This window comes from Esox lucius, chromosome 2 (genome assembly GCF_011004845.1).
Source record: "Esox lucius isolate fEsoLuc1 chromosome 2, fEsoLuc1.pri, whole genome shotgun sequence".
NCBI lineage: Eukaryota > Metazoa > Chordata > Actinopteri > Esociformes > Esocidae > Esox > Esox lucius.
In genome coordinates this window covers 17,440,034-17,467,678 of record NC_047570.1, presented here as the reverse complement: position 1 = coordinate 17,467,678, position 27,645 = coordinate 17,440,034, and the positions used below count along the sequence as shown (strand labels likewise).

Here is a 27,645-nt window from a genome sequence, read left to right as displayed (position 1 = left end):
CTCCCTTGTTTCATACAGATACCCTTTATTAATAGGCAATAGATGCATTTGAGGAACTATCTTCCTTGGGTCCCTCTTTTAAATGTCCTCTCCTTATTTCTGAAGTGGCCGCCAATCGCGTGAATGCCGCTGGGAGCCAGCAGACTGGAGATGCACTTGGGAAAGCGTTGGCTTCGGTGAGTGCAGCACACAACTTTTCTCCTCAGGGGAGATGGAAAATCCTTAAAGAAGTTTCCAGACTCACAGAGGTTGTTTGTTACGAGAACATGGGCATTTAAGTGTGGGCGCCATCAATGCAGAGCACATCGTGGCGCTCTCTCCCTCTAAATGTCCGTTTGATTGAAGCGTCAGGCTTTCATGGATGGTTGGGACTCATCTGGACGTCCCCTCCAGCTTGACCCCACACTGGGTGAGCCTCCTGTAGTTGTTGCCTACACTACCATCTCCCCCTGCATGCATGCAAGATAGGTCTCATTCCTCTGTTAAACTGATATGGTGCATTATAATAATGGTCCTCTTCAGTCTGTAAAGAAAGCAACCTCAGTGTCACGATGGGTATTAAGTGCTATAGTGAATGCTGATTAAATAAGCCCAGAGGATGTTTGCAGTTGTTTTTGGGCCTAAGCCTGGATCATGGTGGACTTAATCTCAGTATACAAGAAAGGGAATTGTATATAAAAAAAACACTCCCAAAGCCTATGGATTATCCACCAGTTTGGATAATCAACACTTGGTGTTTTTGCCATTTTCTATCATGTCTCCTTGCACATCTGACATTTCTACTGTAGGATGAATCCTCTGTCCATTTAGAGAACTCTGGCTTTCAACAGTCACACAACCTCACAGAGAGCTCTTCTGTCCCTCCTGGCTGCCTGTCTATTTCTCGTTTTAATAGCTCCTAGAACTAATCTTCTACCCGGCCTAATACATATCACCTCTGAGAGCTTTTATTCCTAGTAAAAGGGGAGACAAGTAGGATGTCTAAAAGCATAATGGGTTTACATTTGGGAAGTGGTATGGCTCAGTGGCGCGCACACGAAAGAGAAAGTGTGTGTGTGGGGGGGAATGATAATCACAAATTAAGTATTGTTGTATTCGCAGACTCAATTCTATTAGCATGACAAAGCTTCAGTGAAATGGACACGGTTGGGCTGGGTTGAGACGAGGGGCGGGGACGTGGGTTGGGGGGGGGATTTGTGGGGGGTTGGGGGTGCAGTTGCGGGGTGTTGGGGGGGGGGGGGTGTTGGGGAGTGGGGGAGGTCCTAACTGCTGTGGCTCAACTCTGCGGGCTGCCTTTTGTGGGCCTTTTGTTCTCCGCCCTTTTAAACGGGCTGTGCTTATTGGCCCCCCGCTGCCTCAGGGAGCGTGACCAATGAGGAGGCGGAGTCTCATTTGTTATTGGTAAAATGCGTCGTGTTTGAGTTTGAATACAGCAGAAGTAGCCCTGGACAAGAAGAATGGCCTGTTGTATATTGCAAGGTCAGGAGTCACGGCTGTAGACAGTCCGCTTTGGAAACAGAAGATTTGGGCTGATTTCGTTTTGAGTCCCATTTATTTTCGACATGCATTGGTGATCACACTTGACAGTCATTACTTCTGAACAGGACGGAGGGAATCAGGCCAGGGTTTAGATACTTAACACTGACTTAAAAAAAAATATTTAAGGAAATGTAAAAGTCGAAGCATGTATTTTAAGTCACCAGGGAACAACATCTCTGCTGGTGCATTGAGTGACATGCAATTGCCTCCTTGCTGTATTTTCCAAAGTTGATTGAAACTAAAAAGCTTTGCAATCAAGCTTAGGAGAAGATTATTAATAGCAGCATTTCATTGTGTTTACTGAAGTTAACCAGTTACCTGTTTGTTGAATATGATGTTGACCTGGTGGGAAATCCTATTGGCCTCTAATTAGTAGTAATCAAATCTGTAATACCTTGGCTTACTGCAAGACACTTTCTATTGTGGAAAAAAATATTATCTTAAAGGAAAAAAATCAGGAATGTGTCATCTGCTTTAATCCAGCCTTGGTCTGAACAAATGAAATCCCTGTAGAAATTTGAAGAACTGTAATCTGTGTGTTTTGGAAACACATCATCAAGGAAGGGGTGGGGTTTCTCTGCCTCTCTCTGCCTCTGTCTCTTGTGATATTCGTACTGCCATGGCTTAACCCTCTTCAGCCTAAGCTTTACATTCCCCTTCACAAAGACCAAGGTCGAAACTTGAAACACTATGGTTACTGACAACTGTCTCAATCTGACAGTACACTACAAATCCAGTTTAATTGGTCTCCACCGCGGAGGCCAATTACAGAGAGCGGTTTTCAATAGGGAGATGCAATGGTCCGGCTCATTCAGAATAACCGTAACGTTGGCCCCTGCATCTCTCCACGCACTACCGTGGGTTTATGGAGTTATATCGCACCATGTTATGAAGATATTACTGGGATTTACGGCAGGTTTTAGTCCACTTTAGCTTTAAAGGATTTCAACTGCTTTTACCCCTCCCCAGCCCACCCCTTCCTGGAATAGTGTATCTACTCTGTTATCTATGCTGTGGCCAATGGGCTGGATCCAAATAAAGCCTCACAAAGCAGAGTTGGAGGAAGGGACTTCCCTCTTGGTAGCCTTCAGGTGTCACAGGGAAAATGGTTTGTGGTACATTTATTATTTTTGGGGGGGTTTAACTAAAGCCTCTGCTCACCATTAAAGGCCCATATATATGCTCAGAGCATTTTTATTGGCTCCTCGATTGTAAAATCTGCAGAATTGATGAGCCAGTTCTGTCTGTGGGCTGGCTGAAGGGTGGTAACAGACTATAAAAAAGAATGGAGAAACGACAGGTTGGGATTTTAAAGAGCTGCATGTTTTGCCTTACTGACACCCCCCCCCCTTCTCTCCTGTCACCCCTCTCTTTCCCTCCTCTCATCCCTCTTTCCCTTATTCCATCCCTCTGTTTACCTCCCATCATCTTCCCTCATCCTTCTTCTTTCCTCCTATGTTCACTGTCTTTCACTCATTCCCTCTGCCCCTCTCTTTCCACAGATCTACTCACCAGACCACACCAGCAGTAGCTTTCCTTCCAACCCCTCCACCCCGGTTGGATCTCCGTCACCCCTGACTGTCACAGCAGGTTCTGCGGTCTCAGCAGGTACAGTGATGACCACCAACACCCCCCCCTGAAAGGACACGTGCTGGGCATCTGCTGGACTTATTATATATCAGCCTAACATAGTCCCAATGTAGTCCCAGTGTAGGAGGAGGTGCTTATTTGGCCTGGGAACGTCACAATACAACATTGTCATGACATCAGGGTGCCAATAAGATATGTATTGTAGTTCTCACTACTCGAACCCCTGTATGTACTGCAGTGTTATTCTTTACGTGTTTTCTAAATGTTCTGAACCAATTGATGTACTATTTTACAAAAAAGTCGGGATACATGGAATTAAGGAAAAAGGAGGTACAGATGATTACTGCAGAATTTTATGAGCATATATTGCAAAAAAAAGAATATGCGGATTTAGTTCATTGGGTTGTATTATACTCATCCGCACGGCCCCCTGAAGCTCAATGTTAATCCTGTAACCAGTGAAAACTCCTGATGTATATGTTTTCTTTTTATTTCAACAGACATGCATCCTCTAGTAACTGGGTTTCAAAGCCTTTTACAATTCCCTGTTTTTCACACGGTCTAATAAAAACGAATCACTGAAGTAGTATGTGATGTTAAAGTATCAATACGCCAACTCCGAGCCATCTGACCAAAAAAATAAATATCTTGCCTTGAATCTGTAACCAGTAGTAATCTAGTAATCACAAACGTCTATGGAGTTAGACACTAAAAGAGATTAGAGAATTTGTGTCATCTCAGATATTATCCAATAAAACAGCCCAGCAAGTGTTTGTTCCTGACAACAATGGTAGCTAGCTCCCATTAGTAGATACAACTTGAACATAAATATGAGCTTGCTTGTTAGCCTAGCTATGATTACACGTTGGCAGCTTGTGACAATTTTATAACTAGGTCCATTGTCCACTCCCCAAACGTATTTAGGAGAATAACTGGCAGAAATGTAGCTGAGAACAGGTGGCCAAACAAGAAACATGAGAGTAGCTGTTCAGTCATGACGGCAGTGCAACACAAACAGGATAAATTCACGGAACGGACCACAGAATAAACAAAGATTTCTCTTAACTCAGAATAAAATAAATGGAGTTACGGTGAGAATACTGTCCGGAGTTTGTTTTGGATGTGCCTTCCCTAAATCCTCCTGGGATGTTCTATTCTTCAGTTTCATCATGTTCAGTAATTGCAAGCTTCAAAGCTCAGCAGAATTTGATACTTTCAATTAGCTTAGATTAAAACGCTAATTCCTATCCTCTTCCATGTTGTCTTTACAATAGCATGGTTAAAATTCTGCTAGCTGTGTTGCTTAGCTTTGCCAACATGGCTAGCTTGAGTAAAGATGTTTATAGAGAGATCTCTGGCCTTATGCCTGTTTTGGCACACTGTCCACTAGCTGATGAACACAGCAGAATGCAGGGGAAAGACAGTATTCCAAGTGGACAGCCATACACCCACACTTTTCTCAATACCAGGTCTTCAAGACGTAACAAGTATATTGTTGTTTCCCTCTGTAGTCGGACCTTTGATGCTGCATCTTTGATGATGATCTCTGATTATTAGGTCCCATCTGCTTTATTTCAATTTTTTCTTGAAGGGTCAGCCTTTCTTTGGTGGTCAACATGATGACGCTGATTGACTTATCTTATTAGAAGTCTATAACAGCTTGCTCTTTAGCGCCATCTGTGGAGTAGCTGATTGGCTGAATGCCCAGAGCTGCTTCTGGCAGAGTAATAGGTCATTTAAAGGTGTATCTTGAACAGTGTATATTCATATTTTTATATAATTACATAATATATATTTTTGACCAATCACAAGTGGGACAATCCTTCTTGTCTCCTAATGTCTAAGTCTGTGGCTTGATGATATTGCCTTGTGGTGACAGCTGATGCAGCTTTATGCCAGAGAGGCATCTAGATGGTGATAAGAAGTCTGCTTTCTTCAGTTGTAAAACACACTGGCAGAAAGGATTGAGGGAGGGAAAGCTAGTGTGTTCTAGCAGCCAATTGTGCTGCGTCTGTGGTGATGTGATGGCGACAGCCGTCTCCGTGTTTGCCCTCCTCATGATCAGCTGTCATAATCTATGGACAGCTGCTCCCCCCCCCATCGACCATGGGTACACAGAGAAGGTAAATTACCAACAACCCGTTAGATTCAATCACCTCGAAATTAAGAACAACTATTACTTGGATGTGAATTGCTTTGTTTAAAAAACGTACGTGATCAAATCAGTGCCACATAATTTCTCTTTACAGTCGTAGCCCTGTTTAATCTAGTTTTTTTTTTCAGTTTACAAATGGAAAACAAATACTTGACATCCAGAACATCTGCCTTTGTTCAAAACCATTCCCAAAAGTCATAACCAATCCAAATATGTTGTTTGCATGCATTTCATTAGTCTAATGGAATGCCTCCATAAAAACCCAAGTTAATATAGCTTGAAAGGGCAACTGGGATAATTGAAGATGCATTTCTTCACTAGCAAAGTTGTTTCAGGATTTAAGTTTTTCTACTAATAGAGTACATTTTCACCCCTTTGATATTTGAAGTAGAAATTGCGCAATATTTTTTAAAATTAAAATAGCTTTTTTAATTAAATGATGATCTGCCCTCATGGAAAATTCAAGAAGTTATATATTCAATTTAGACTGGATAAAGTACCAATAATCCTTTTGTCATGTTTTTCAGACATTTAGAAAGATTTGAGTCAAGCTTACAGTGCCCACTTTGAGACATTGTCTTTTAGCTCTGGATTGTACCATTGGAATCTTCTGTGGCTTCCTCATCTGTTGAGACCAGCTATTAGTCTGTAGGTTTTCTGGGGCTGTTCTAGTACAGTGTGTGTGATACAAGGGCACATCCTGAAGGGTTTTGGGGAAGGATATGCTCTCAAAAATGTCTGCAGAGTCTGGATGCTTTGAGCTACAAATTATTATGTCCCATCTATGAAAACCTGAGACAAGCCATACATTAGTAATTTGAAGATAGACAGCGAGTTATTCTACATAGGATATTTCAGGATGAGAATTACATGTAACAAGCTTAAATTGTTTCTATCACAAAATGACAAACTGATCGAACTATTTCTGTACTTACAGGATGTGTGCATTTTCATCAGGTTATTGTTTTGGTAATGTTATTTTAGTGATATAACAATGACACTCATTAATATTTATGTAAAACTAGTTGTTGTTGTTCTAGCCGTCCCGGATTACTTACTTAACCCCAACATTTGTCCAAGTTATATTTTTGCTTTTATATAATCCTTTCTGAAGATCATTATTCATGTAATTATTAATTCACACATTTGTCAGTAATTTCAAGGTTAATCCTGTCATATTAACTAAATTCAACTTAATAATTTAGTCATTATGTAAAAGCACATGGGCTGATAATTCTCGTGTTTCTTGGTGGTAAAAACATGCAGTGTTGAGCATAACAAGTCGAGCTTGTTACCCATAGAAAGACCAAAAAAATGTTTTAACAATGCATTTAATTGCACATCTCTGATGAATACAACAAGCCTTCCTCCCTCACAAAGGATTTTATAGCTGGTTTAGGATGAAAAACTCTTTTACATCACATACTAGATATTGTGAACCCTGTTATTTTATTGGCACTTTATTGGCTGTCCAGTCCCTGTGTAGATGTTTTTGGTGTCCCGTGACATTTTTGGTATTTTATATCCTTTTACGTTATGACAATTTGCTTTTTAGAGAAGGGGGCTATAATTAGAGGTAGGTTAGAGCATGAGTTGGCATGTTTCCATTTACCATAAATGCCTTCATCTTTTCATTAGGATGAGCTATTTCTTTAACCAGACGAGGCAGGCTGTTCAGTTGGCCAACTCCGCCTCCTCTCCTCCACATGGGGACCAGAGGCCCAGACTAATGTTTCTAACTTCCCAGTACAGAGACAGGAGGGAAGCTTAGTTATTAGCGCTTCCTGTTTGGTTCACGCCAGAGAAAAACTGAGGCAGAGCAGAGGCCTCCTCATTTCCTGTTTTAAAGTCACTTTTAATAGCCTGTTAATTCAAGCCTGGCTTTTCCAGGACCTTTGTGTAGAGAGACCTCTCAAAAGAGGACTGTTGCTTAGTTTACACAGGACAAAGATTGTTGAATAGTCCTGTTCTCATCGGTCCCCCCAGGTCTAGTGGAGAGGTAATCCTAGTGTTTATCAAAAACTGTTAGCTAGCTATCTCCTCGTTCTCTATCTTTGTCTCACAAATACATTGAGCTTGCTGTTGATTTTGACAAACATCTTAAATGTTATGAGAGGTACATGGGCTGGGTGTTGGCCTACTGCCACAGTAATGGAGACCAGACGTTGCAGCGAGGGCCTACAGCTGGAGCTGGCCCACTGACACAGCCCAGTATAAATAACCTGGGAGGTTTCCTTGTTGTCACAATCCATTAAGGAGACTTGCACTGTTTTCATGAATACAGCACAGGCTTGGTCTAATGCCTTACCTCCACGTGAACTGTTTTTTTGTCAGTTGGAATACTGTGGACCTAATTTTAAAATATACATTTGAATTCTTAATGTGATTAGTAGCTGTGGATTGCTTCACACTAAGAACATGTTTAAGATACGAACGTCGCAAAACCCGACTTGGATATATTTCTTTTTATCAGTGTAAACGGGTGAACATATAAATGGTGCCCATCACCTTTTCAGGTAGCGTGGGACCATTTTCCCACAGGGACTTTCTGTGGTTATTGAGGTCTAAACACAAATGTGTTACTAATGTACATTTCTGACAGGTTAGTGGTGATACTGAAAAGACGTTTCCTGTTGTTGACAAGTAAGATTTATTTAGTAAGAGGAGGCTAAATCTCCGTGACACATGGATTGCTTCATAAAGTAATCATACTCCTCCAAAACTGAATATCAGTCTGCCTGTTCCTAAGCATGTTTTCACCATTTAATCAGCTGCATACGTAGGAGAATTAATTAAAACTGATGTTAAATTACTCAGCAACAGTTAGATAGCTTTTGGTGTTAACATATTCAACATCAGGTGCTGCCCTAAAACATATTTTGTTTCGTGGGTTGCACTGGTTATCCCCAACCCTATTGCATTAATATTAGGCTGGACTGAATTTAACCTTGAGAGTTAAACTTAGCATTAGAAATTCAGCCCATTGTTCCACCAAACGCTGTAGCTAAGGAACGCGTGTGACATGTCAAATACGTTTTGACAAAAATCTTATGTAGAATGTTGTGTGTCATTATAGGTGGCATAGCTTGCGTTAGCTTTTGCTTGGTACCAGTCTGAAAACAATGAAAGTGCAGTATTTTTTTTTATATACATTGATCTAGAACTGTTGCCCTAATGCAGCAAATAATATTTTGACAGTGTTTGCATGCACGTTTTCAAATTATCGCCAAGCTTTGTGAGAGTAACACATTCTCATTCCAAATTGAATTGCCAAGTCATTTAATGAATATCGTTGTCACAACAATTTCCGTACTCTGAATATGCCCTGTCGTAATGCAAACCAAATTTGAGTTGACATGACACAATTTACTTATTATAAACATTCCTTCATCTTGTGATCCTTTATTTCAACATCCCACATTGAGGTCCACCAGTCTGGGTTAGAATGGAATTCATTCATTAGATGTTTCCACCATTTTTTTGGATCTGTCCTCCAGTCTTTGTCTTCTCTAGAATCTTAGAATGGGAAGCCAATTTCAGTGTCTCTTTTTGCCTGCATGTTTTGGCAAACCATGGTACTGCTGGACTGGTACTCTTTAACTCAGCTTGGCATATGACTGGTCAGGGGTTATTTTCGTTGGGACCCCTGGAAGCTTGTTAGCTAATCCTGTTGGGCCTAGATCACTGGATCAGCAAGAGAGGAGAAACCACGAGTACAGCCTTGCTATAAGTCTGCTGGAACTTCCTGGCGTATTCAAGAAAGAGTTAGGGACTACGTCACTGTCAGAAGAAGACAGCCCTTATCCTTGCCAGGCCTCTTATCACTGCTCATATTGTTCCCCCAGGCTTCTTTAGCTATTAGCTCATTAATGAGCGGATGTAGAGATCATCCCAGTGTCCCAGGGTGTTTGGGCCTTCCCCCCACTGCCCTGTCTTTGGTAGCATGCAGTCTAGTCACATAGCAAGAGGTCAGACCGGAGGAGGATGTGTTCTGACTGCATGATGTGCTGTGTGGCAAGGTGCCGTCCTCTGTCGTCAGCCATGTTGTGACGCCCAAATCAGCCATGTCAGGTGGATAACAGTCCTCTGTTGTCAGCCATGTTTTGACGTCTGAATCAACCATGTCAGGTGGATAACATTCCTCTGTCATCAGCCATGTTGTGACGTCTGAATCAACCATGTCAGGCGGAGAACAGTCCTCTGTCATCAGCCATGTTGTGATGTCTGAATCAACCATGTCAGGCGGAGAACAGTCCTCTGTCATCAGCCATGTTGTGATGTCTGAATCAACCATGTCAGGTGGAGAACAGTCCTCTGTCATCAGCCATGTTGTGATGTCTGAATCAACCATGTCAGGTGGATAACAGTCCTCTGTCGTCAGCCATGTTGTGACGTCTGAATCAACTATGTCAGGCGGAGAACAGTCCTCTGTCGTCAGCCATGTTGTGATGTCTGAATCAACCATGTCAGGTGGAGAACAGTCCTCTGTCGTCAGCCATGTTGTGATGTCTGAATCAACCATGTCAGGTGGATAACAGTCTTCTGTCTCTACCAGGTACCAACCAATGGCCCCGGGGTTCAGCCGGACAGACCTCCTCCTCACCGAATTACGACAACTCACTGCACTCACTGGTAAGGCTGACCTCCTCCACCCGCTTCCCTTCCCCCACACCCTGAGCACTTTTTAATGGCCCTGCTCACAGTAGATGGGTTGGCTCTTGGAGGGCAGGGGTAGCATTACTTGGAGATTCCTGGCTGACAAATGTTGTCGAGGTTTGAGGGAGCAGGGGGTGGGAGATCCGAACAATACCCGTCCCTCGGGGCGTGTCTCCTGCCATCTGTCCCTCCGTGGGCTGGGGGGAGCGGGGGTAGGGGCTAGAGATATGGTGGGTGGGGGGAGCCTGGCAGCTGTTGCGTTGACTAAACCACCACTGCTCAAGGATTCCTGCGCTAGCTGTCTGCCTGCCTGTCTGTCTGCAGACCAGAGCCGTAGTCTGGAATCCGTTTTCCCTGTACACCCCTTGTGCCCCACCTCACACATTCACACCATCAGCTATGGGGATAAATATTTATCCACTAGATCTGTGTGCCGTCTGCGGGGAAACTCGCGTGAAGCGACCAAACCCATCAATGTGAACAGCAAATGTGTGGGAGGGAGTCAGTACGTATCTAAACAGCATTACAGTTAGTTGCCAACACCATGTATATGTGTCTGACTCTCCTCTCTTTCTGTCCTCCTGTCTCACTCTACAATGTCTCTTGATTTCTTCACTAATGCTAATCTGTGCTCACATGCTTTCCTGTCCTATCTGACTTTGCCAGAAAAATCGAGTTCATCAGCAGCTTCATGAGCATCTCCAGGATGCCATGTCATTCTTAAAGGATGTCTGCGAGGTACTCCTGCCCTTTAGATGGAGACTTTACTCATCATTGTTTCACACCATTTTACATACTGTTTCGTTTTTGTTTTCTTTCACCAGCTTGACCTCCGTTCCATTCCATTTAATTGGATTTTCAGATTTTTCTGTTTAAATGTTGTGTATTATTTCTCTTTTGCCATTTTAGCTTGCAGTAATCAGCTAAGAACCATAAGACTCTTTAATGCCAAATAAATAGTAATGATTCTCCAAGCGACTTATGCCAGCCAGATTCTTATGAACACATGCATCCCCTTTGAAATGGTTCGACTTCATCTGTTTGTTATTCTTGTGTGCTTTTGTTATCCCTGTGGTGCTTTCACCCCAAGATCGCACTATTCAACCTGAATGTCCTCTGTTATTTGTCCTAATGTCCTGCTTGGCACTTTTCTATCCTCTTTTCCTTCTCCGTCTATTTGTTTGCTCCAGTCTCGAATGGAGGATCGCCTGGACAGACTGGACGATGCCATTCTTGTTCTGCGGAACCATGCCGTGGGCTCCACCACCAGCCTGCCCAGTGACATACACAGCCTGCTGGGACAAAACGGGCCAATAGCCGCCCTTGGAGCAAACTTTCCCGCCTCTGGATTGGTTGCTAGTCGGACAGCAGCAATGGTATGACGTTGCCAAAATTTTTTTAATTGTTTTAGATAGTACTTTTATGTGTTTTGAAACTGAAGAACTGGATTTGAATGCTTAAAAGAAGGTTAGGAGAGTTTGGATTGAGGGGATGCATATATGCTTTTGCATTGGCTTTCTCCAAATAAGCTAATAAACAACCCTGGGCCACCTGTTCAATGAGTTCACAGCCATGTGCAAAAACTCTGCCATTTTCCACAGAGAGCAGTTTAACTTAAACTCACATATTTTCCGTGTGTGTAATGACTGGCTGAAGGTGTACTCTCCTTGAGAAAGTCCTCATATACAGGGTTGAATGAGAAAACCAGACAAAATGAGAGAAGTTGTGCTTTGGTTTAGAAGTGTTTATGTATTGCATGAGACGGCTCCTGGGAAACAGGGGGATGCAGGTCTTGGTGTAGAGCATGATGTATTTGCCCATCCCCCATTTGAACTATTTCATATCGGAGAGGGAAGGGATTTCAGCACATCTGTAGTGGAAGTTACAATAGAGGGAGCCAGCTCTACACTAATCCCTAGGTGATGGGAAATAATTTAGGACATACTTTTCCAGAATTTTCTGAATCAGCCCTGGCGTATGTGGGTGGAGGGTTGGATTTAGATCCTCTTGGATTAAACTCCCTTTTCTAAGGAAATTGATGGGGGCCCTCTGGGAATGTGATGGAGGAGGTAAGGGGAGGATGTTGAGGTCAGAAATGCTTAGCATTTCCTTGCCTCATCATTTTCTGCCCAGTTCTCAGCATCGTTCCCAGCTCCACACAGGAACCTGTCATTTCACCACTTGCTGATTAGGAAATATTCTCGCTGAGAATTGGCATCTGGGAGACTAGCATTACTCACATGGTGATCCAGGCAAAACATTGGTTCCTATGGTTTTAACACCTTTGATAATCAGTGACACATTTCTGTTGCTTCCTCATTACTTGTCCCCTGACTGTTAGCGTGTTGTGGTCGGATCACTATACTGCCAAAGCTGTTCCGATGTATTTTAAATACAGGGGAATCTAGTATTTACATCTGGTTTGTTACTGTTGCTAAATGGTCTGTAGAGAGAAGAGAATGTTCCAGCACACCATATTTTTTCAGTCATGGGCATTTTGATATTGGTGTTGTGGCCCTTGGAAGTCAGGATAGTATTTACTTGTGACAGAAAATGCTTTTTTGTGGTTCTCCTATGGTGTAGTTGAGTTTGTTGGGCTCTTTACAGATTGAAGAGAAACTGTAGTGATGGTGTTGGTGGGCTGTGAGAGAGAACCGGCTGTGTCTGCAGGAACACAGAGCTTCCTCTGTGGCAGAGAGAGAGGTCCCCTCAGACAGAGAGAGCTCAGCCTCCTCGGCCAGCCACAGCCTTTTACTGAGGACAGCTCTTTTCTCTCTCTTTCACCACCTCTTTTTAACCAACTCAGGAAATCTGAATGGTTGGAAGTGTGCATCTGAGGCCACAGTCTCCGCCCAAATAGAGGTCCTCAGCTGTATGGTAATCAGGCCCAGCCAGGAAAATGGCAGCGTTCTTCTTTGGGCTGCGGCCCCTGTGCCCCTCCTTCCCCAGACCAAGATGTTTGGACACCTGTTGAGAGCGCTGTAGAGATTAGCATAGTGAGAGAGTAGGGTTAACAGAGGCCAACAGTGACTTAGGATCACATTCCATGAGAAAAGGGGAAGGTGTCCCCGATCCCCACATACTGTTTTTCCCGCCCCCTCCCCTGGTTCCCAGAAGACACCAGATAGCTGAGCACAGAATGGACTGAACATAGAGCTTGTTTACATTAAGAGAGAGCGAATAAAACGCTAGATAGACTTATCCTAGTTTACACAATCAATTCCGTAGCGTTTTAATTTACACCTGAATATTCATACCATGAAGGACTGTGGCCATCAATTGTGGGAAAATTGAGTGAAATGCTTGCACAGTGGACAGAAACTTAATACAGTTCCGACAATTGCCTTCACACTTGTAAACCTCTGGGGGGGGGGCTCTATAGAAAATGTGGCTTAAGCTGCCCTAGGAGGTGGCGTCTCAAGCAATTGATATCGGCAAGTTTACACAAGAAAATATACTAGCGTCTCCAGTGTTTTTCAATATGTCTCTCGGAAAATGTAGCGTAATGTAAACAAGCCTATACTTGGTGGTGCAGTGAGGTGGGAGGACCCTGTTCACAACAAATATGAAGGGAAAATAAGGAAGTGGTGTGTCTTAAGGAGCTGGATTGTTATATTTATAGATAAAATACAGATATATGTAGAAGAGAAAAACGTGTCGTCACAGTGTGATGGCTGTGGGGCTAACTGAAAAGTGAAGAACCACCCGAGGGTAAACTGAATGAGGGGAGAGAGAACCAGAGGTTTCCCATGAGATACTGCATTGATGCTTATAAAACCACTAAACAAAAGTGCAATGTGTGTTTTGGCACTTCTTGTACCATATCTTCACCTTTTGATCCTGCTTTCAAAAAGGGTTTTAGTAATTTCGTTCAATTTGTCCTGACAAGTGTTTAGAAAAAAAGTATTTTGAAATCCATGCCAAGAATGCATTTTACAAGTGCTCATCCTTGGCTTGTGGACTACTGCAGCTCTGAGCCAGGCTCCTGAAGGTTGTCCTTTTTTTAACAGACAGTAACAGCATTCCATTCGTTTGAGTGAAGGTCAGTCTAATGTGAAGTTAAACAGAAAAGTTCCCTGTTTGCCTCTCTGCTTTTGCAGCCTTCTTTCTCGTTGAATGAAAATATTTCCCGCTGTAAGTTTACCAAGCTGGATCACACCAGACCCCCTCCACACACCTCACTGCGTGCTGTTCCACCCTGACACCATTCTCTGTCTTCTCTCTGTGTGTGTGTGTGTTTTATGACAGGGTGGTGCTCACCGTGACGAGGCTGGCAGTCTGAACAACAGCCACGGAGGGCCTGCCAGCGTGGGCTCCATGTCCACCATTGAACTCAACCACCAAGTGGAAACCTTCAGAGGTATGGCATCACACACCGCCCGTCTGCAATAACTACACGTCAAATGTTGGTTGTGAACTGTAGGAGATTCCATTTGACTGGACCGTCTGTGTGTCTGTGGGATGCAGGCCTGGCTGCTGGTCTGGCTGGCCAGGTGGCCGCAGCCTTGGAGCTGAAGGTAGAGAACCAGGACAAAGACGACATGAATGACGGCCACTCCTCCGACGACCTGGGGTCTGGAGATGAGAGCGACAAGAGGGACATCAAGACTCCCAGAGGAGGCACTCGGACCAGGTAAACATGACCCTCCCTGGAGTCTGACTTTCACGTTGATACCCTAAAACCGTCTGCTTAAGTCTGACCGCTGCTCCCCTCTGCCTCTCCTCCTCTGCCTCGCCCCCTGGCCCTCTCCCCCCTCTGCCTCGCCCCCCTGGCACTCTCCCCCCTCTGCCTCGCCCCCTGGCACTCTCCCCCCTCTGCCTCGCCCCCTGGCCCTCTCCCCCCTCTGCCTCGCCCCCTGGCACTCTCCCCCCTCTGCCTCTCCCCCTGGCCCTCTCCCCCCTCTGCCTCGCCCCCTGGCCCTCTCCCCCTCTGCCTCTCCCCCTGGCCCTCTCCCCCTCTGCCTCTCCCCCTGGCCGTCTCCCCCTCTGCCTCTCCCCCTGGCACTCTCCCCCCCTCTGCCTCGCCCCCTGGCCCTCTCCCCCCCTCTGCCTCGCCCCCTGGCCCTCTCTCCCCCTCTGCCTCTCCCCCTCTGCTTCTTCCCGTGTGCAGCAGCATCACTGAGGATGACGACAACCTGAACCCAGAGCAGAAGGCTGAGCGGGAGCGCGAGAGGAGGATGGCCAACAATGCCCGTGAGCGTCTGAGGGTGCGGGACATCAACGAGGCCTTCAAGGAGCTGGGCCGCATGGTTCAGCTGCATCTGAAGAGCGAGAAGCCCCAGACCAAGCTGCTCATCCTGCACCAGGCTGTCGCCGTCATCCTCAGCCTGGAGCAGCAAGTCAGAGGTGAGCATCACTCCCACAGGTCCAGAGTCGGAAAACATCACGTTTTACAAGATTTCAAAAAATGCATGTCACTCTGTTTGTTTCCACAGAACGGAATCTGAACCCCAAAGCAGCCTGCCTTAAGAGGAGGGAAGAGGAGAAGGTGTCTGGCCATGGTGTGACTGGAGAGCAGCAGGCCCACCCAGGGGTCCACCCAGGTCTCACTGACACACCCAACCCAATGGGTCACCACTGAGGAGCGCACAGGTACCACACAGCCTCCATCCACACACTCACCCTGTCAGGAGGAACTGGGATGACCCACCACGATGTTCTGTGAAACATAATTTCTTCTTGTTTTTGCACCTCCAGATCAAACGGATCCAGATCAGTTCTGTAAAATAGAGTTTGGGCCATTGCTTCCCAATGGCAGACAGGACTCACAGTTTGTGACACAAATTGGAGATGACAGACCACACAGAAGCTGAACTCCAGACTAAAAGTCCTGAGATTGAAGAAAATCCCATTGTCCAGGTCCCTGTGATGAAAGCAACACATTTCTGCCCACAAGAAAACTTCAGCACATATCACTGTCTGCAAGCAACGTGTCGCATCTGAACAATCAGAGACTGTGGCGATCTCCTCCACCCTCCTATGTGGAAGTTTGCCTTGTGCCTAAACTGAATTGACGAATGCATTGTAACAGCAATTATGTACTTTTTTATTTGTATTATTTTTTTCTATTTATTATGTTACTGTGCTGTAAAATCTATGTCTAAAGGGAAAATGATGAGATTGCTTTGAGAAGCCTGTGGCTTTTCAGGTGATCTACAGTTTGCCAGTGTCACTAATATAGCCCAGCCTTCCTTCATAACCAGTCTCAGGCTACCCTGAGTTAAGGCAAAGATACCTTTGAAATATACAGATGAATATATTTGCCAATTAAGAGTAATCTTTATGGCCCAACAGCAAATGATTTGGTTGTATTGAGTGCTCAAAGACTCATTTAAAAAATATATATTATTTATAGTATGATATTTTATTCATTCCGCAAAAAGCATGTGTAAACCAAAACAACCCACTCAGAGGTCTGTTTGGTATAGCCTCCATGTTACTGACAGAATTAGATGAATAGGACTAAAGCTGAGTGGTGTGTATGAGCTCTACAGTGAAACAGTAGTATTCTTTACAGACTGTACTAGCCTGAACACTATAAACTGATTCACAGGTGACAGAAGAATGGCGAACTTTACTTTTCCTGAAATGTCAACTGCGGGCAATATAAGGTTTATTCTCAGTAGTGTGCAGTTTGAGTACCGAGAGCAAACCCTTTACCAACCTTAGCATTCCCGACATATTTCTTAGTGTCTTAAGGAAAAGGGACTTCACTGCCTTTTCATTCCTTTGCCATATAGTGTTAATGTAAACAAGTACAGTACATAGTTCCAGTTTGTTTTCTTACCATATGGTCCCTGATTAGTCGAAGAACCGTGATCAAGCTCTTTGTGATTGCCTAGTGCTGTCTTTGAGATCACTTGATGAAAAGGTGGAATCAAATTGACGACCACAACTCAACTGGCCGGAATTTTCTTTCTGTTGAAATAACTAAAGAAAACAAAATTTGCAATTCATTTTAATGTAATCAAAGTTTATTTGTAGTTTTCTACAAACCGTTTCTCTAGGCTTTATAGGAGAGCAAATGATGAGCAGAGAGGAGTTTCTAGTTAAATAGAAAGGCTTTGTTTTGATCCCAGCAGTGAAGTTGCTGGTTACAGTAAGCCCTGGTGAAGGGGAACTAGACTAGATGCTTTATGAATTCACATGCTGTTAACCATCAGAAACAGTTAGTCCTTCAGAGAGGTATAGTACAACGATGAACAAACAGTTTTGAGCAGAATTTTCTTAATGTTTTCCTTTCTGTTTGAGGATGAAGAACAGTGGTCACCACGTTTATTTTATATCTGTGTGCATGCTTTACTTTCCTTCCCTTTTAAGTCTTTTGGTCTTAACTCTTGCTTTATATTCCATTTTCCTTGTATAGGCTACTGTCTTCCGTTATTATCCATCCTTTAAAACATTGCTATCACACCCAGAGACAAGTATTTTGTTGAAATAAAGTAGGCCCTAATAGAACAAAGAAAGCTATTGAAAACCATCCCAATGAGTTTAAGAAAAATACATTTGGTTTTACTACCATTTTCTTTTGGTCAAAACTTGGAAACATTGTTATTTTTCTCTGACTGTATGTGGCCTTTATTCATTTCAGTATTCATGAGCTTGTATTCATGTTACTGGCAGACTTTGATTGAGGTTATAATGTATGTCACTGCCTGCTCTCTCATTTCCCCCCATTTTGTTCTTTTGCTGGCGGTCTCTTTGCTCTTCTGTTGGCTATGTTAGACTTTGCTGTGTTCTCAGACGCTTTCCCTCGTATGATATATGAAAAATGCTGAGAAAAAAAATGGAAAGAAAAAAAACATTTGGCTTATTTTTCACTGTAGTTAGTCTTTTATACAATAATATTAATATTCTAAGAACATTTCTTGAATTATAAATATTACTCTTTCTAGATTTTTGAAATCGAAAGTTTTGAGTAAAAAGTTTCTTACTTTATTTTACTATATTAGATAGTAAAAATGTACGGTTATTTACCATAACCTGTCCATTATTATCTGAAACGTACAAATAGCATCCTAAAAACATAGTAGGGTTGTAGCTCGCAGTCTAGTACATTGAGGTATTGTACGAGCAGACATCTTGATCTTTAGGCTCCATTGTTGGTGAATAAAATATTTGTACTTGTGTCCAAAAATTCAAGGTATTGTTAATGCACATCAAAAACCAGCAGCAAGAAATTTTACTTTCTGTTTCTGTAACAGAAAACAATATGTATATAACATTTATGTAGCAATAAATGTGCCATCTTTTTTAACCAATTGTATGTGGATTTATTTCCTTCTTTTGAAGTTCTTTTTTCTGTTTCTCCATCTTTTGTTTTTCAGTTATTTCCATGCAATTTTGTGATTGTTTTAAGAGATGCATTTGGTTGAGCTCAGTACAAGTACAGTACCATGATGTTTTCACTTAAGTGAGCTACTGAAGCAGCAACCCTTCCTAGGTTGTCCCCCTCAGAAGACCTTTCTACAGTGGATCTAGGCCAAATGAGGAACTCTGGGCAAGACTGTGTTTTATAGTATGTTACTCATTTTTTTAAAACAATATCAGTGGACCATTGTAGTCTGTATGAAAAGTACTATGGAATATATGTTTCTATTTTTAATAAAGTGTGATAGCTGCATACATTTATGTTTTTCAAAAGGTTGTTTTCTTTAAGAATTACATGAATTAACCTTACAAGACACATTTTTGAGTTGCGTTTGTATTACAGCATTAAAATTGAAAACTGTCGACTTCAGCTACTGGATGGGTTGTCTAGAAGCACAACAAAAACAAATGACACACTTGTCATTCACAAAATAGAAAATGAAACAAAATGTCAACAGACATTTTCGTTGGCACAGTGGAAGATACCAAAGGATACACTGTATGGCCATTGGCAGATGCATGGTGTTGGCTGTCCGCTCTTTCTAACTGGGAACTTGTCGGCACATTTAGTCAGCTCTACTCATGCAATTAAAAGACCAAACTAAATTCCAGAAGTTGTCTCAGTGGCCCACAACATCTGCAAAGCATTATTCTATTGTACGTGAGAGTGAGACAGTTATGCATGGTGTCCTGACAAGTCAAAGCCAGGTTCAGTGCACGGAGAGAGGTGACAGACAAAATGGTAACTGGAATCAACAAATATGTTATGTATTCAGGCACTATATCCCCACCTACATTGTTGTGTATGTGTGGGTTTATTCCTTCCTGCGTTTATCATGCTTGGGGGTGTTTATTTGCGGTCACCTGGAGTCATTGGCATGTTTTATATAATAATAGGACCACCATGTTTGAAGGCTGACTTCCTGTGGGTCTGGCTGCATGGGAGTGAGTAAGGGTGGGCCTGCTGACAGAAGAGGCTTGGCTGATGTCTCTGGAAGTACACCAAAAGGCTTACTTCGATGCTATATATCCTAAGCCTATCTCTGTCTGTCATACTATCTATTGGTCAGGTTTTGCAATGTACAATTTATTCAGGTCAGCTGTCAAGGATCTTTCCAAAAAGTACAAACATGTTAAGAAGTCGACAACCGTCAGCCACACAATCACAGGAGCCAAACTTGACCATGACGTGACCATAACACTGCCATTCTAAAATGTCTGCAGTTTCTCTCAGCCAGGGTCAGACAGCACAGTACTGAGCATGCTCAAATGTCCCAGCTGTGGCACCTTGAAGGAGAACAGAGACCCTATTGTGCAGCACTGTAACACGACACAGCACCAGAGAGTTGAGATTAAAGGCTGTTGAACAGTACAGTCTTCCCACTCCCACAGACACAGAAATGAAAACAGAGTGGGCCACAACAGAGGGAGGGGCCAGTTGGACCCAAACAGAAAGTGTCTGATGCCCTGTGGTGTCTTCTAAATGATAAGATGCATGAAAGAATTAGTTTTTTCAATGTATTCAAGCCTTTAGAAAGACATGTGGTTCTATTCAATCTGTAGCACTGAAGTTTAAAGATTGAGAGATAGTAATGTTAATTTCAGATTGAACGGACATGCAGCATTTACAGTGAATTCAGTCTCTAATGTGAAAGTGGTGCCTTTAAATTGTAATCACACTGCACGCTGTAATGCTGAATGTCCCAATACAGATGAAATAATTATTAAAGAGATCATTTCACAACTTTTGGGAGTTTTTACTCTACTTAATCAAACCTGTGTTGAATCAGAGCCCACAGAACAACCCTTAGGCAAATCACGTAAATGTTTGTGATTATCCACTAGATGACGCTATCGGTCTTAAAGAGATTTGCAAATTGGGGTAAGTCCACAGAGTCCTGTAAATTACATACAAAACTTACATTTATAAGCGTGCATATTGAAATGAAATTGCATTTTAATTTTAAATGCATACTTTTTTTTCTGAACTATAATCATAAACGTGTAGTAATGAAATCATCGATAATCACTGGGCCTTCAAGATTTGGTAAAATAGCTAGCTTACCATTGTTATTTTTATTATCAATGAATGGTGCAAGAATAAAACGGACCCTTAAGTGTACCATTCCATACAGACGTCTTATAATTTGGATTCTTAAACGACAACCAACAACATTATGCAGCAATTTCCTATCAGAATAACTGTTACAACTGAACTACCGATATTGAAAACTGATGATGGAATACTTGGTCAAACAGGTTGACCGACTGTAAGTTTGGAGTGTTTGTTCCACCTGTGTTCTGGTCCTGAATCAGCTGGAGATATCATTCCATAGGTTCAAAGTGTTCATGTTGACATTGTCAATGTTGTCCTAGGTCAGTGTTTGAGTTTGGAGTGTAGCCGTAAGGTTGAGATGGGCGGGTTTATAGAGTTAGTAACGGGGGGCGGGGCATTTCGGAGCTTCAGCCGCTCTAACTGAACTGGCTCAGAAAACAAGATCAGCAACAAATAGATTTTGAGCAATTCGGTGGAGTATGGCACTTTTTCAAATTTTCTAAACTTCTGGCCAAAACTGAACAACAAACACTCGATTATTTTTCGTAAAGCACCGCTGGTGAGTGAAAAGTGTTTCTTCTTACACTTACAGTAGGCAAGTAATGATAGCGTCAAAGCGTGGGAACTTAAGCTTAAGCAACTGTGTGTTTTGTACCTATTAACTTTTTCCAGTGAAATGATCACTGCCAAACTATTGTAACAATCAACAGTTATATTAGTGAACTGTTTTTGCATACATTGAATATATTGCATTTATTTATTATTTACTTTATGGATTTACAATGTGGTTTTTTTTACTGAATGAATACATTCCTATATGTCACATATTGGAATATGAATGGAGAAATGTATGTGTGTATAAAAGGAACAAGAACACTTAAAAGGGAAATTATGAAAAAGGTCTACTTCTTTTCCAGTTTTCTCCCCCGATTTCCATTTTGTGCTATTATTTAACTGGATTTCAAAGGATATATGTTTCAGAACATGTAGCCTTATAAGTAACTTATTAAAACATGTTTCATCGGTAACTGGGGTACTGTTCATACACTATATAAAAGTTTAGGGGATTTTGAATTGCTTTAATGTATTGAATAGTAATTGAATAATTGGTTATAGCTCACTCTGAACCATTAACAAACTCAATCTGTTGTAAATTCACTAACAATACCATACCTGCCATGAATGTAACTCTTTTGTATTCAGTTTCTAATCTGGGATCAGGACAGTATCCTCATGTGCTCTCCCATAGTTGTCTTCTAGAGGTCTGAATAGTGTGCTTTGTGATAAAAACACACTGTCATTACTAAGAAAACCAGTTAGTACACATAAACAAATATCCGTCCTTTTTTTTTTGCCCATTCTTACTCTGGAACGATCAAAGGCAGGGCCTTGACATCCTAGTTCACTCTCAGTCCTGACCTTTGGTCTGATGGGCATTTGGACTGTGGCAAGGGTAGTGCTTTAGTTATTGAGTGCAGATGAATTAGGGGTAGAAGTTGTCCCACCAAGTGCTTCCTCCCTAGCAGAAAGGAACACAATGAAAGGAAAGGAGCTACCCTCACACGTTACAGTGTTGTTGGATACATGCGATACTTGGAGTGAAAGAGGCTATTGTGTTATCTTCCTCTCGGATAAGGGGCTAGAACTTGGCCTTATTGTTCTCCCTTTCCTACAGCGGAGGCTGGAAATTATTAGGGTCTGTCTTCTGAGTATTAATAGAAGAACATGGATATTATATTGCTCATGTACTCACCCATTTACATTTGATGCTAACATGCTGGTTCAAATCTTTACAGACTAAATTACTGTCACTATTTTCCAGTTTGGAAGAGTGATTTGCTGAGATTTTCTTTAAAGGCCTTGCAAGTTTTTCTGTGGATTTCATCACATTATCTGCTGTTACCTAAATCCATATTGCTGTTCTCCCACCCCTATTGTAATTTGTCTTGCTATAGTAACTCCATGCAATTAAATTACATTCATCTGTATATTTATTGGTTTGAGGGTTAAATAAGACATTATCAGCCGAGCCAACAGGACCCTGATAAGAGCCCATTGTCTGTGGACACACATGGTGCTTCCTGATGGCTCTGATGCTGAGTGTCTCTATTGCCCTTCCTGTGAGCTGATATAGATGTTTTCCTCAGGGTCTAATTACCCTATGTACTGTTCTCAGGTCTGTCAGTATTACTGTAAGTCCTCAGTCTGACGGACAGTTTAATAGATTAACAAACAGTCAGAATAGGCAAACATGCAAACACAAACATTTACTAACAACATAGACAAGGTTGCTATACTAACTGTAAGTCGCTCTGGCTAAATCACAAAAAATAAACATATACATATATAATACACTTTCATGGCATGATAACGGTTGTGTAACATATCGTAATAAGAAAACTAATAAAAAATGTAAACACTACTGTCAATTCTATATCTATACTCATCCACTTAAGGCTGATGGTAACAGACTGTTATAGCGGGGACAGTTACAGTGGTAACCCGTTTCATGATTTTTGTAGGAAATGTTGTGTCACTGTTTTGTGAGCTCAGTGCGTTGATAAAGACTGGACTCTCATGTTTTTTAGAGCAGTATGGTCTGTCTCACTCTTTCCATTTGGCAGGAGCACTGGAGCTCAACAGTTTGGCAGAGTAGAGTTCTCCCTCAATAAACAAACATTATTAAGTACAGCTTTAACATATATTATTATATGTTGTGAGCCTTTAAATTCTCATTAGCGGGCTGTGGATGGCATCTAATGTCTGTGCAATAACCAGATTTTGTTATCATTTGCAAAGGTAGGCCGGATCCAGGGAGAAGGATTTATTCTCTTTCTGCATTCCCAATGGAGTCATTCAGAGTCAGCCAGCCTGCCCGCTCTTCCAGACCTCACAATGGAGGGGGCTCCTATGGCCTCAGCATCAGAGTCCAGGGGATTGATGGACACCCATATGTGGTGCTGAACAACCAGGACTGTGGGTCTCAATCCTCCTATACTGATCCTAACAGTAATGGCTACATAGACACAGAGGGTTCTTTTATTGACAACTATCATGAGTATGATTTCAAAGAAAGTAGGGAGGCTGTCTCTGACAGCCCATTTGTTGAGTACCGGTCCCAGAAACAGATGCAGTTTGGGGGTTCTCACAATGTAGGCCCGGAGCAGGGGAGGAAGCCAGTCTCCACCCTACTGAACTTTCAGAGACATCCAGAGATCCTGAAGCCGTATGACCCAGAGAACAACACCTTGAACCTGGATGTCTACCACAGCCTATCTCCCCGGCCTATGTCACTTGCGGAGACTGGGAACCCCTACCAGAGCTCCTCTCCTAGATCCTTATCACCAGTAGATGTCCATGCCACGTCCTCTAGTCTGGATCAAAGGAGTCCTGCCCTGCAGGAGACAACAGAGCCCCAGCCAGTCCCCTCTAAGCCTCAAACCAAATTAGTCCATTCACAATCAACGTCTCAAGCCCAGCTGGCTCAACCACAGTCCAGGCCTCAGACCCAGGTTGCCCAGCCTCAATCCAAACCCCAGACTCAACCTCCCCCCAAACGCCTGCCACAATATCAGCCTTCTTTCAAACCCCAGGCTCAGCCTCTGTCCAAACCAAATTCCCAGTCTCTGCCTACATCCAAACCCCCAACTCAACCTCCCTCCAAAGCCCAGACTCAGCCTCCGTCCAAACCCCAGACTCAACCTCCCTCCAAAGCCCAGACTCAGCCTCCGTCCAAACCCCAGACTCAGCCTCCGTCCAAACCCCAGACTCAGCCTCCGTCCAAACCCCAGAATCAGCCTCAGTCCAAACCTCAGCCCCAGTCTCAGCCACTCTCCAAATCCCAGCCTCAGCCTCTATTTAAACCCAAGTCCCAGGCTCTGCCGCAGTCCAAACATCTGTCTCCACCCCAGCCCCAGCCTCCCCAACGCATCCCCATACCCCAGCCCTCCACTGTGTCCAGCCCTGCTAGTGATCAGACCAAGGCTTTCTGCCAGTCCCCCAGCTCAATAAGCAGTGCCAACTCTAGTCTGGAGCGCAGCCGCCGTGAGCCAGACGTCCTGCCCTTGCGCAGAGTGGACTCCAGCGGCCCTGTGCTGCAGTCTTCATCCCGCTCCCGCCACTCCTCTGCCTCATCTGCCGACCAGCTGGAGGCCCTGTACGCTGATACCATCAACCGCCACCAGAACAGACGCTACATCCCCTTTCAGCCTGGCACTGGACGAGACATCGACACAGGCTCCATTCCCGGAGTGGACAAGCTTATTGTCAAGTTTGACGGTAAAGATGGTGGTCACCAGCGACGGGGCAGGGCAGGCCGCCGGAACAGGATCAACCCAGAAGACAGGAAGCGATCTAGGAGTGTGGACAGCGCTCTGCCCTTTGGCCTCTGTGGGGAGTCGGAATACCTGGAAGAGTTCAGCAAGAATCAGGGGAGGACCACGGAGCACGTCCTCCGACCCTCGCAGCTGCGTCTGCAGAAGGTTTCCGGGAGTACAGACTCCTGGGTTTCAGCAGTGGAGGGTAAGCCAGGTGCCAGAGGTACTGCCCGGGGTAGCAGTGCTCCAGGCTCCCCTCAGAGCATGGCCTCTAAAGGCTGCTTCCAGGGGTATAAAGCAGCGTTAAATCGCTCCTCTACACTACCCCTAGACAGTACAGATGCTGAGAGTGGACAATCTTTACCAAGCACAAAGGTTTTAAAAAGTGTGTCTACAACCACTTTATCCAAGCCGTCCTCTAATGTGGGCAAGAAACCTGGTGCTGAGATGGATGTGCAGGTAAGTAATCCATCAAATGTTTACGGGTTGATTAATTGTTTAACAGATCAGTCTCTAGTCCTACGTAACTACACGTGAAAGTGTTCGTCAGGACACTGATTGGCCGTATTTCCCCTTGCATCCAGGCGACACCTGATCTTCTGAAAGGTCAACAGGAGCTTTCACAACAAACACACGAGGAGACGGCAAAACAGATTTTGTTCAGTTACCTGAAGGATGGGTGAGTTTATATTCCTGACTCGCACTATTAATCATTCTAAGTGGCGTCGTCTACATAGCTAATGGGTCCATCTATCGGCGTGGTTGGCAGGCAGCGTTATGATGCCATGGGTATCATATTCACTATGCCGTTGTCAGTAAACTGCATAGTTTAAACAAAAAAAGGGCCAAGTTACACTTCTTAATGCGTCAGCAGAAAAAGAAAATGTCCCATGGGAACACGTACATTTTCATTCTGTCTCTGGCTGTTACACCAATTAACGAGTGTTTCCTGCCATTCAGTCCCCTCCATGTCTAAGACAGTCGATGTAGCATCTTGGTTACGTCTGGTTCTCTTTCCATTTCTCTCTCTCCGCGTCTCACTTCTGAGGAATGAAGGCGTCCTACCATTCTTGGAACCCTAAGAACCCCACCCGACTTACCACCTGGTTTAGGATGAGGAGCTAGGTTTTCATTTAACAGTACCCGGCCGCGTCAGTTGAAGCATGCTGTAATGGGTTCAGCTCTGAGACAGTTTTAGAACTTGCCTAGGTTAAATAGCTTTGAGCGGTGGGATGTTGTGGTAGGTTTGCAAAGCTTAAACCAAGCATTTTTGTCAAGAAGCCAAGTCTGAAATTCCAGTGCATGTATCCAATAGGATAACATGTCAATCAGAGTGCCAGTAAAGCAGGATTGCTGTGCGCTCCCTGCTTTCTGTCTGCCAGGTCAGAGATTTGGAGCAGAAGTCAATGTAAAGGAAACAAGTGGAAGTGCTGTGCTGACACTGAGCCATCACACACTACTGAGGCCTGAAAAACATTACAACAAACATTCACCAGCTGAAATGATGAAACTTCAATGAAAACTCACGCAAGGCGGGGAGGGCTAGAACTCCCATGTCAGGTTGTGGAATGCAACCTTAGAACTTGGCCCCCGGGTTGTGGAGACCCATGAATCCATGAATTCTCTATCCCATGGAGGAAGGGCCAGGGTACACCCTGCATAGCCCCAGTCAGTGTTGTAGCAGTGCCAGGGAGGGATGGAGACTCTCTGCTTCCTAATGGATGGATGTAATTAGTTGGAGCGGGTTGCAAGGTGACACGTTAATGTAGTGGGTCCCCAGCAGGGCAAGCCGGGAAACAAGACAGCCTGGGTTTAGACGCACTCTACCAGGTCTTTTGGCCTAGGATCAGCCGAGAGTGGGAGCAAACCTATGTTCTAAATCTGTGTGTGTGTGTGTGTGTCTGCAGGAGCACTGATAACGACGACACCACCAAGAGGAAGGTGAACTTGGTGTTTGAGAAGATCCAGACGTTGAAGTCGCGGGCAGCGGGGAGCGATAACAAAGTGAGGCATTGTTGTGCCATTGTTCCAATCCCACAGAACAAACAGCTAAATCTCTGGGCCTTTTATCTTAACCTTCGGCCCAGAGGCTTTCGCTTGCAGAGTAGCGTGCAAGTCGCCCGGCTGTCCTCACACAGCATTGACAACATCCACAGTGGTCCGGCCAAAGAGCTGTGTACACGTGTTTCTACCTTCTGTTTACGGTGATGTGCTATGAACCAAATTCACTTGAATGTTTAAGCCTTTAACCAAAATAAGGCATCTTGAAGTACTGTAATCTTTAAGATGAAAATGTACTATTATTAAGTCAAATAAATCCTGTCCATTTCCCCAGTCTCCTGACATACCTGGCCAAGCCAAAGCCCTACAGGAGCAAAGGGATGAGCTGGAGAAAGAAGTTGTTGAACTGAGAAAGCAACTTGAGGAGCGAACCAGGGTAATGCATCAGCATGATGCCATGTTGAATCCGTCTGTGTAGTACTTGAAAATCCCTCGCCGCCGCCTCTTAAGACTCATTAATCCTATTGGTGCTACTAGCTAACCTAAGCTGACCAGTAGACAAACAGCAACTGAGTTTGTTCAGTCTATTCTGTAAAACGGGATAAGTTTTATTCAAACTAATTGTTTCATTAGAAGTGTTTTATTAAAGGTTTGTGTGTGTCTGTTTGCGTGTTGATGTTGCGTTATAGGAGCGGATGGGTCTGAGTGAGGCCAATGAGAAGGCTGGAGCAGGCGTGAAACAGCTGCAGACAGACCTGGAGAGATGCCAAGAGGAATGCTCCCGACTGAGGGACAAACTAACCAAAGCAGAGGCTGAACTCCGCACCACGCTGGAGGAGTAAGTGACCGACCACCAGACCAGGGCTTACACACCGCTTAGCCAGTAGTGATAGGACAAAACCCAAGCCACCCGTTTTTGAGTAGCTTTTCTGAGTACCTGTACTGGAGTTTTGGGGCTGTAT

The 27,645-nt window shown here is 43.7% G+C and overlaps 2 protein-coding genes across 12 annotated transcripts in view; both read left to right on the top strand.

Moving 5' to 3' along the window:
- tcf12 (transcription factor 12) overlaps window positions 1–18,567 on the top strand; it is an 89,125-nt gene extending 70,558 nt beyond the window's left edge. For 8 of the 10 annotated variants that reach the window (XM_010880318.3, XM_010880326.3, XM_010880309.3 and 5 more), the window contains 10 exons: window positions 106–176; window positions 3,042–3,147; window positions 9,840–9,916; window positions 10,607–10,678; window positions 11,131–11,316; window positions 14,189–14,300; window positions 14,408–14,573; window positions 15,051–15,286; window positions 15,376–15,532; window positions 15,638–18,567. In XM_010880318.3, coding sequence (XP_010878620.2) covers window positions 106–176; window positions 3,042–3,147; window positions 9,840–9,916; window positions 10,607–10,678; window positions 11,131–11,316; window positions 14,189–14,300; window positions 14,408–14,573; window positions 15,051–15,286; window positions 15,376–15,521 — 1,172 coding nt within the window. In that variant the 3' untranslated portion in view covers window positions 15,522–15,532; window positions 15,638–18,567. The remainder of the gene's footprint in view (window positions 1–105; window positions 177–3,041; window positions 3,148–9,839; window positions 9,917–10,606; window positions 10,679–11,130; window positions 11,317–14,188; window positions 14,301–14,407; window positions 14,574–15,050; window positions 15,287–15,375; window positions 15,533–15,637) is intronic. The other 2 variants (XM_010880340.3, XM_010880349.4) reach the window with 1 other exon arrangement.
- Window positions 18,568–20,786: 2,219 nt separating this feature from the next.
- The window catches only part of cgnl1 (cingulin-like 1), a 35,085-nt gene continuing 28,226 nt past the window's right edge, over window positions 20,787–27,645 (top strand). The window contains exons 1-6 of one of the 2 annotated variants that reach the window (XM_029123377.2): window positions 20,787–20,925; window positions 23,170–25,141; window positions 25,267–25,361; window positions 26,590–26,686; window positions 27,018–27,119; window positions 27,373–27,521. In XM_029123377.2, the coding sequence (XP_028979210.2) occupies window positions 23,213–25,141; window positions 25,267–25,361; window positions 26,590–26,686; window positions 27,018–27,119; window positions 27,373–27,521 (2,372 nt within the window). In that variant the 5' untranslated portion in view covers window positions 20,787–20,925; window positions 23,170–23,212. Of the gene's footprint in view, window positions 20,926–23,165; window positions 25,142–25,266; window positions 25,362–26,589; window positions 26,687–27,017; window positions 27,120–27,372; window positions 27,522–27,645 lie in introns of both variants that reach the window. The other variant, XM_029123376.2, reaches the window with a different exon arrangement.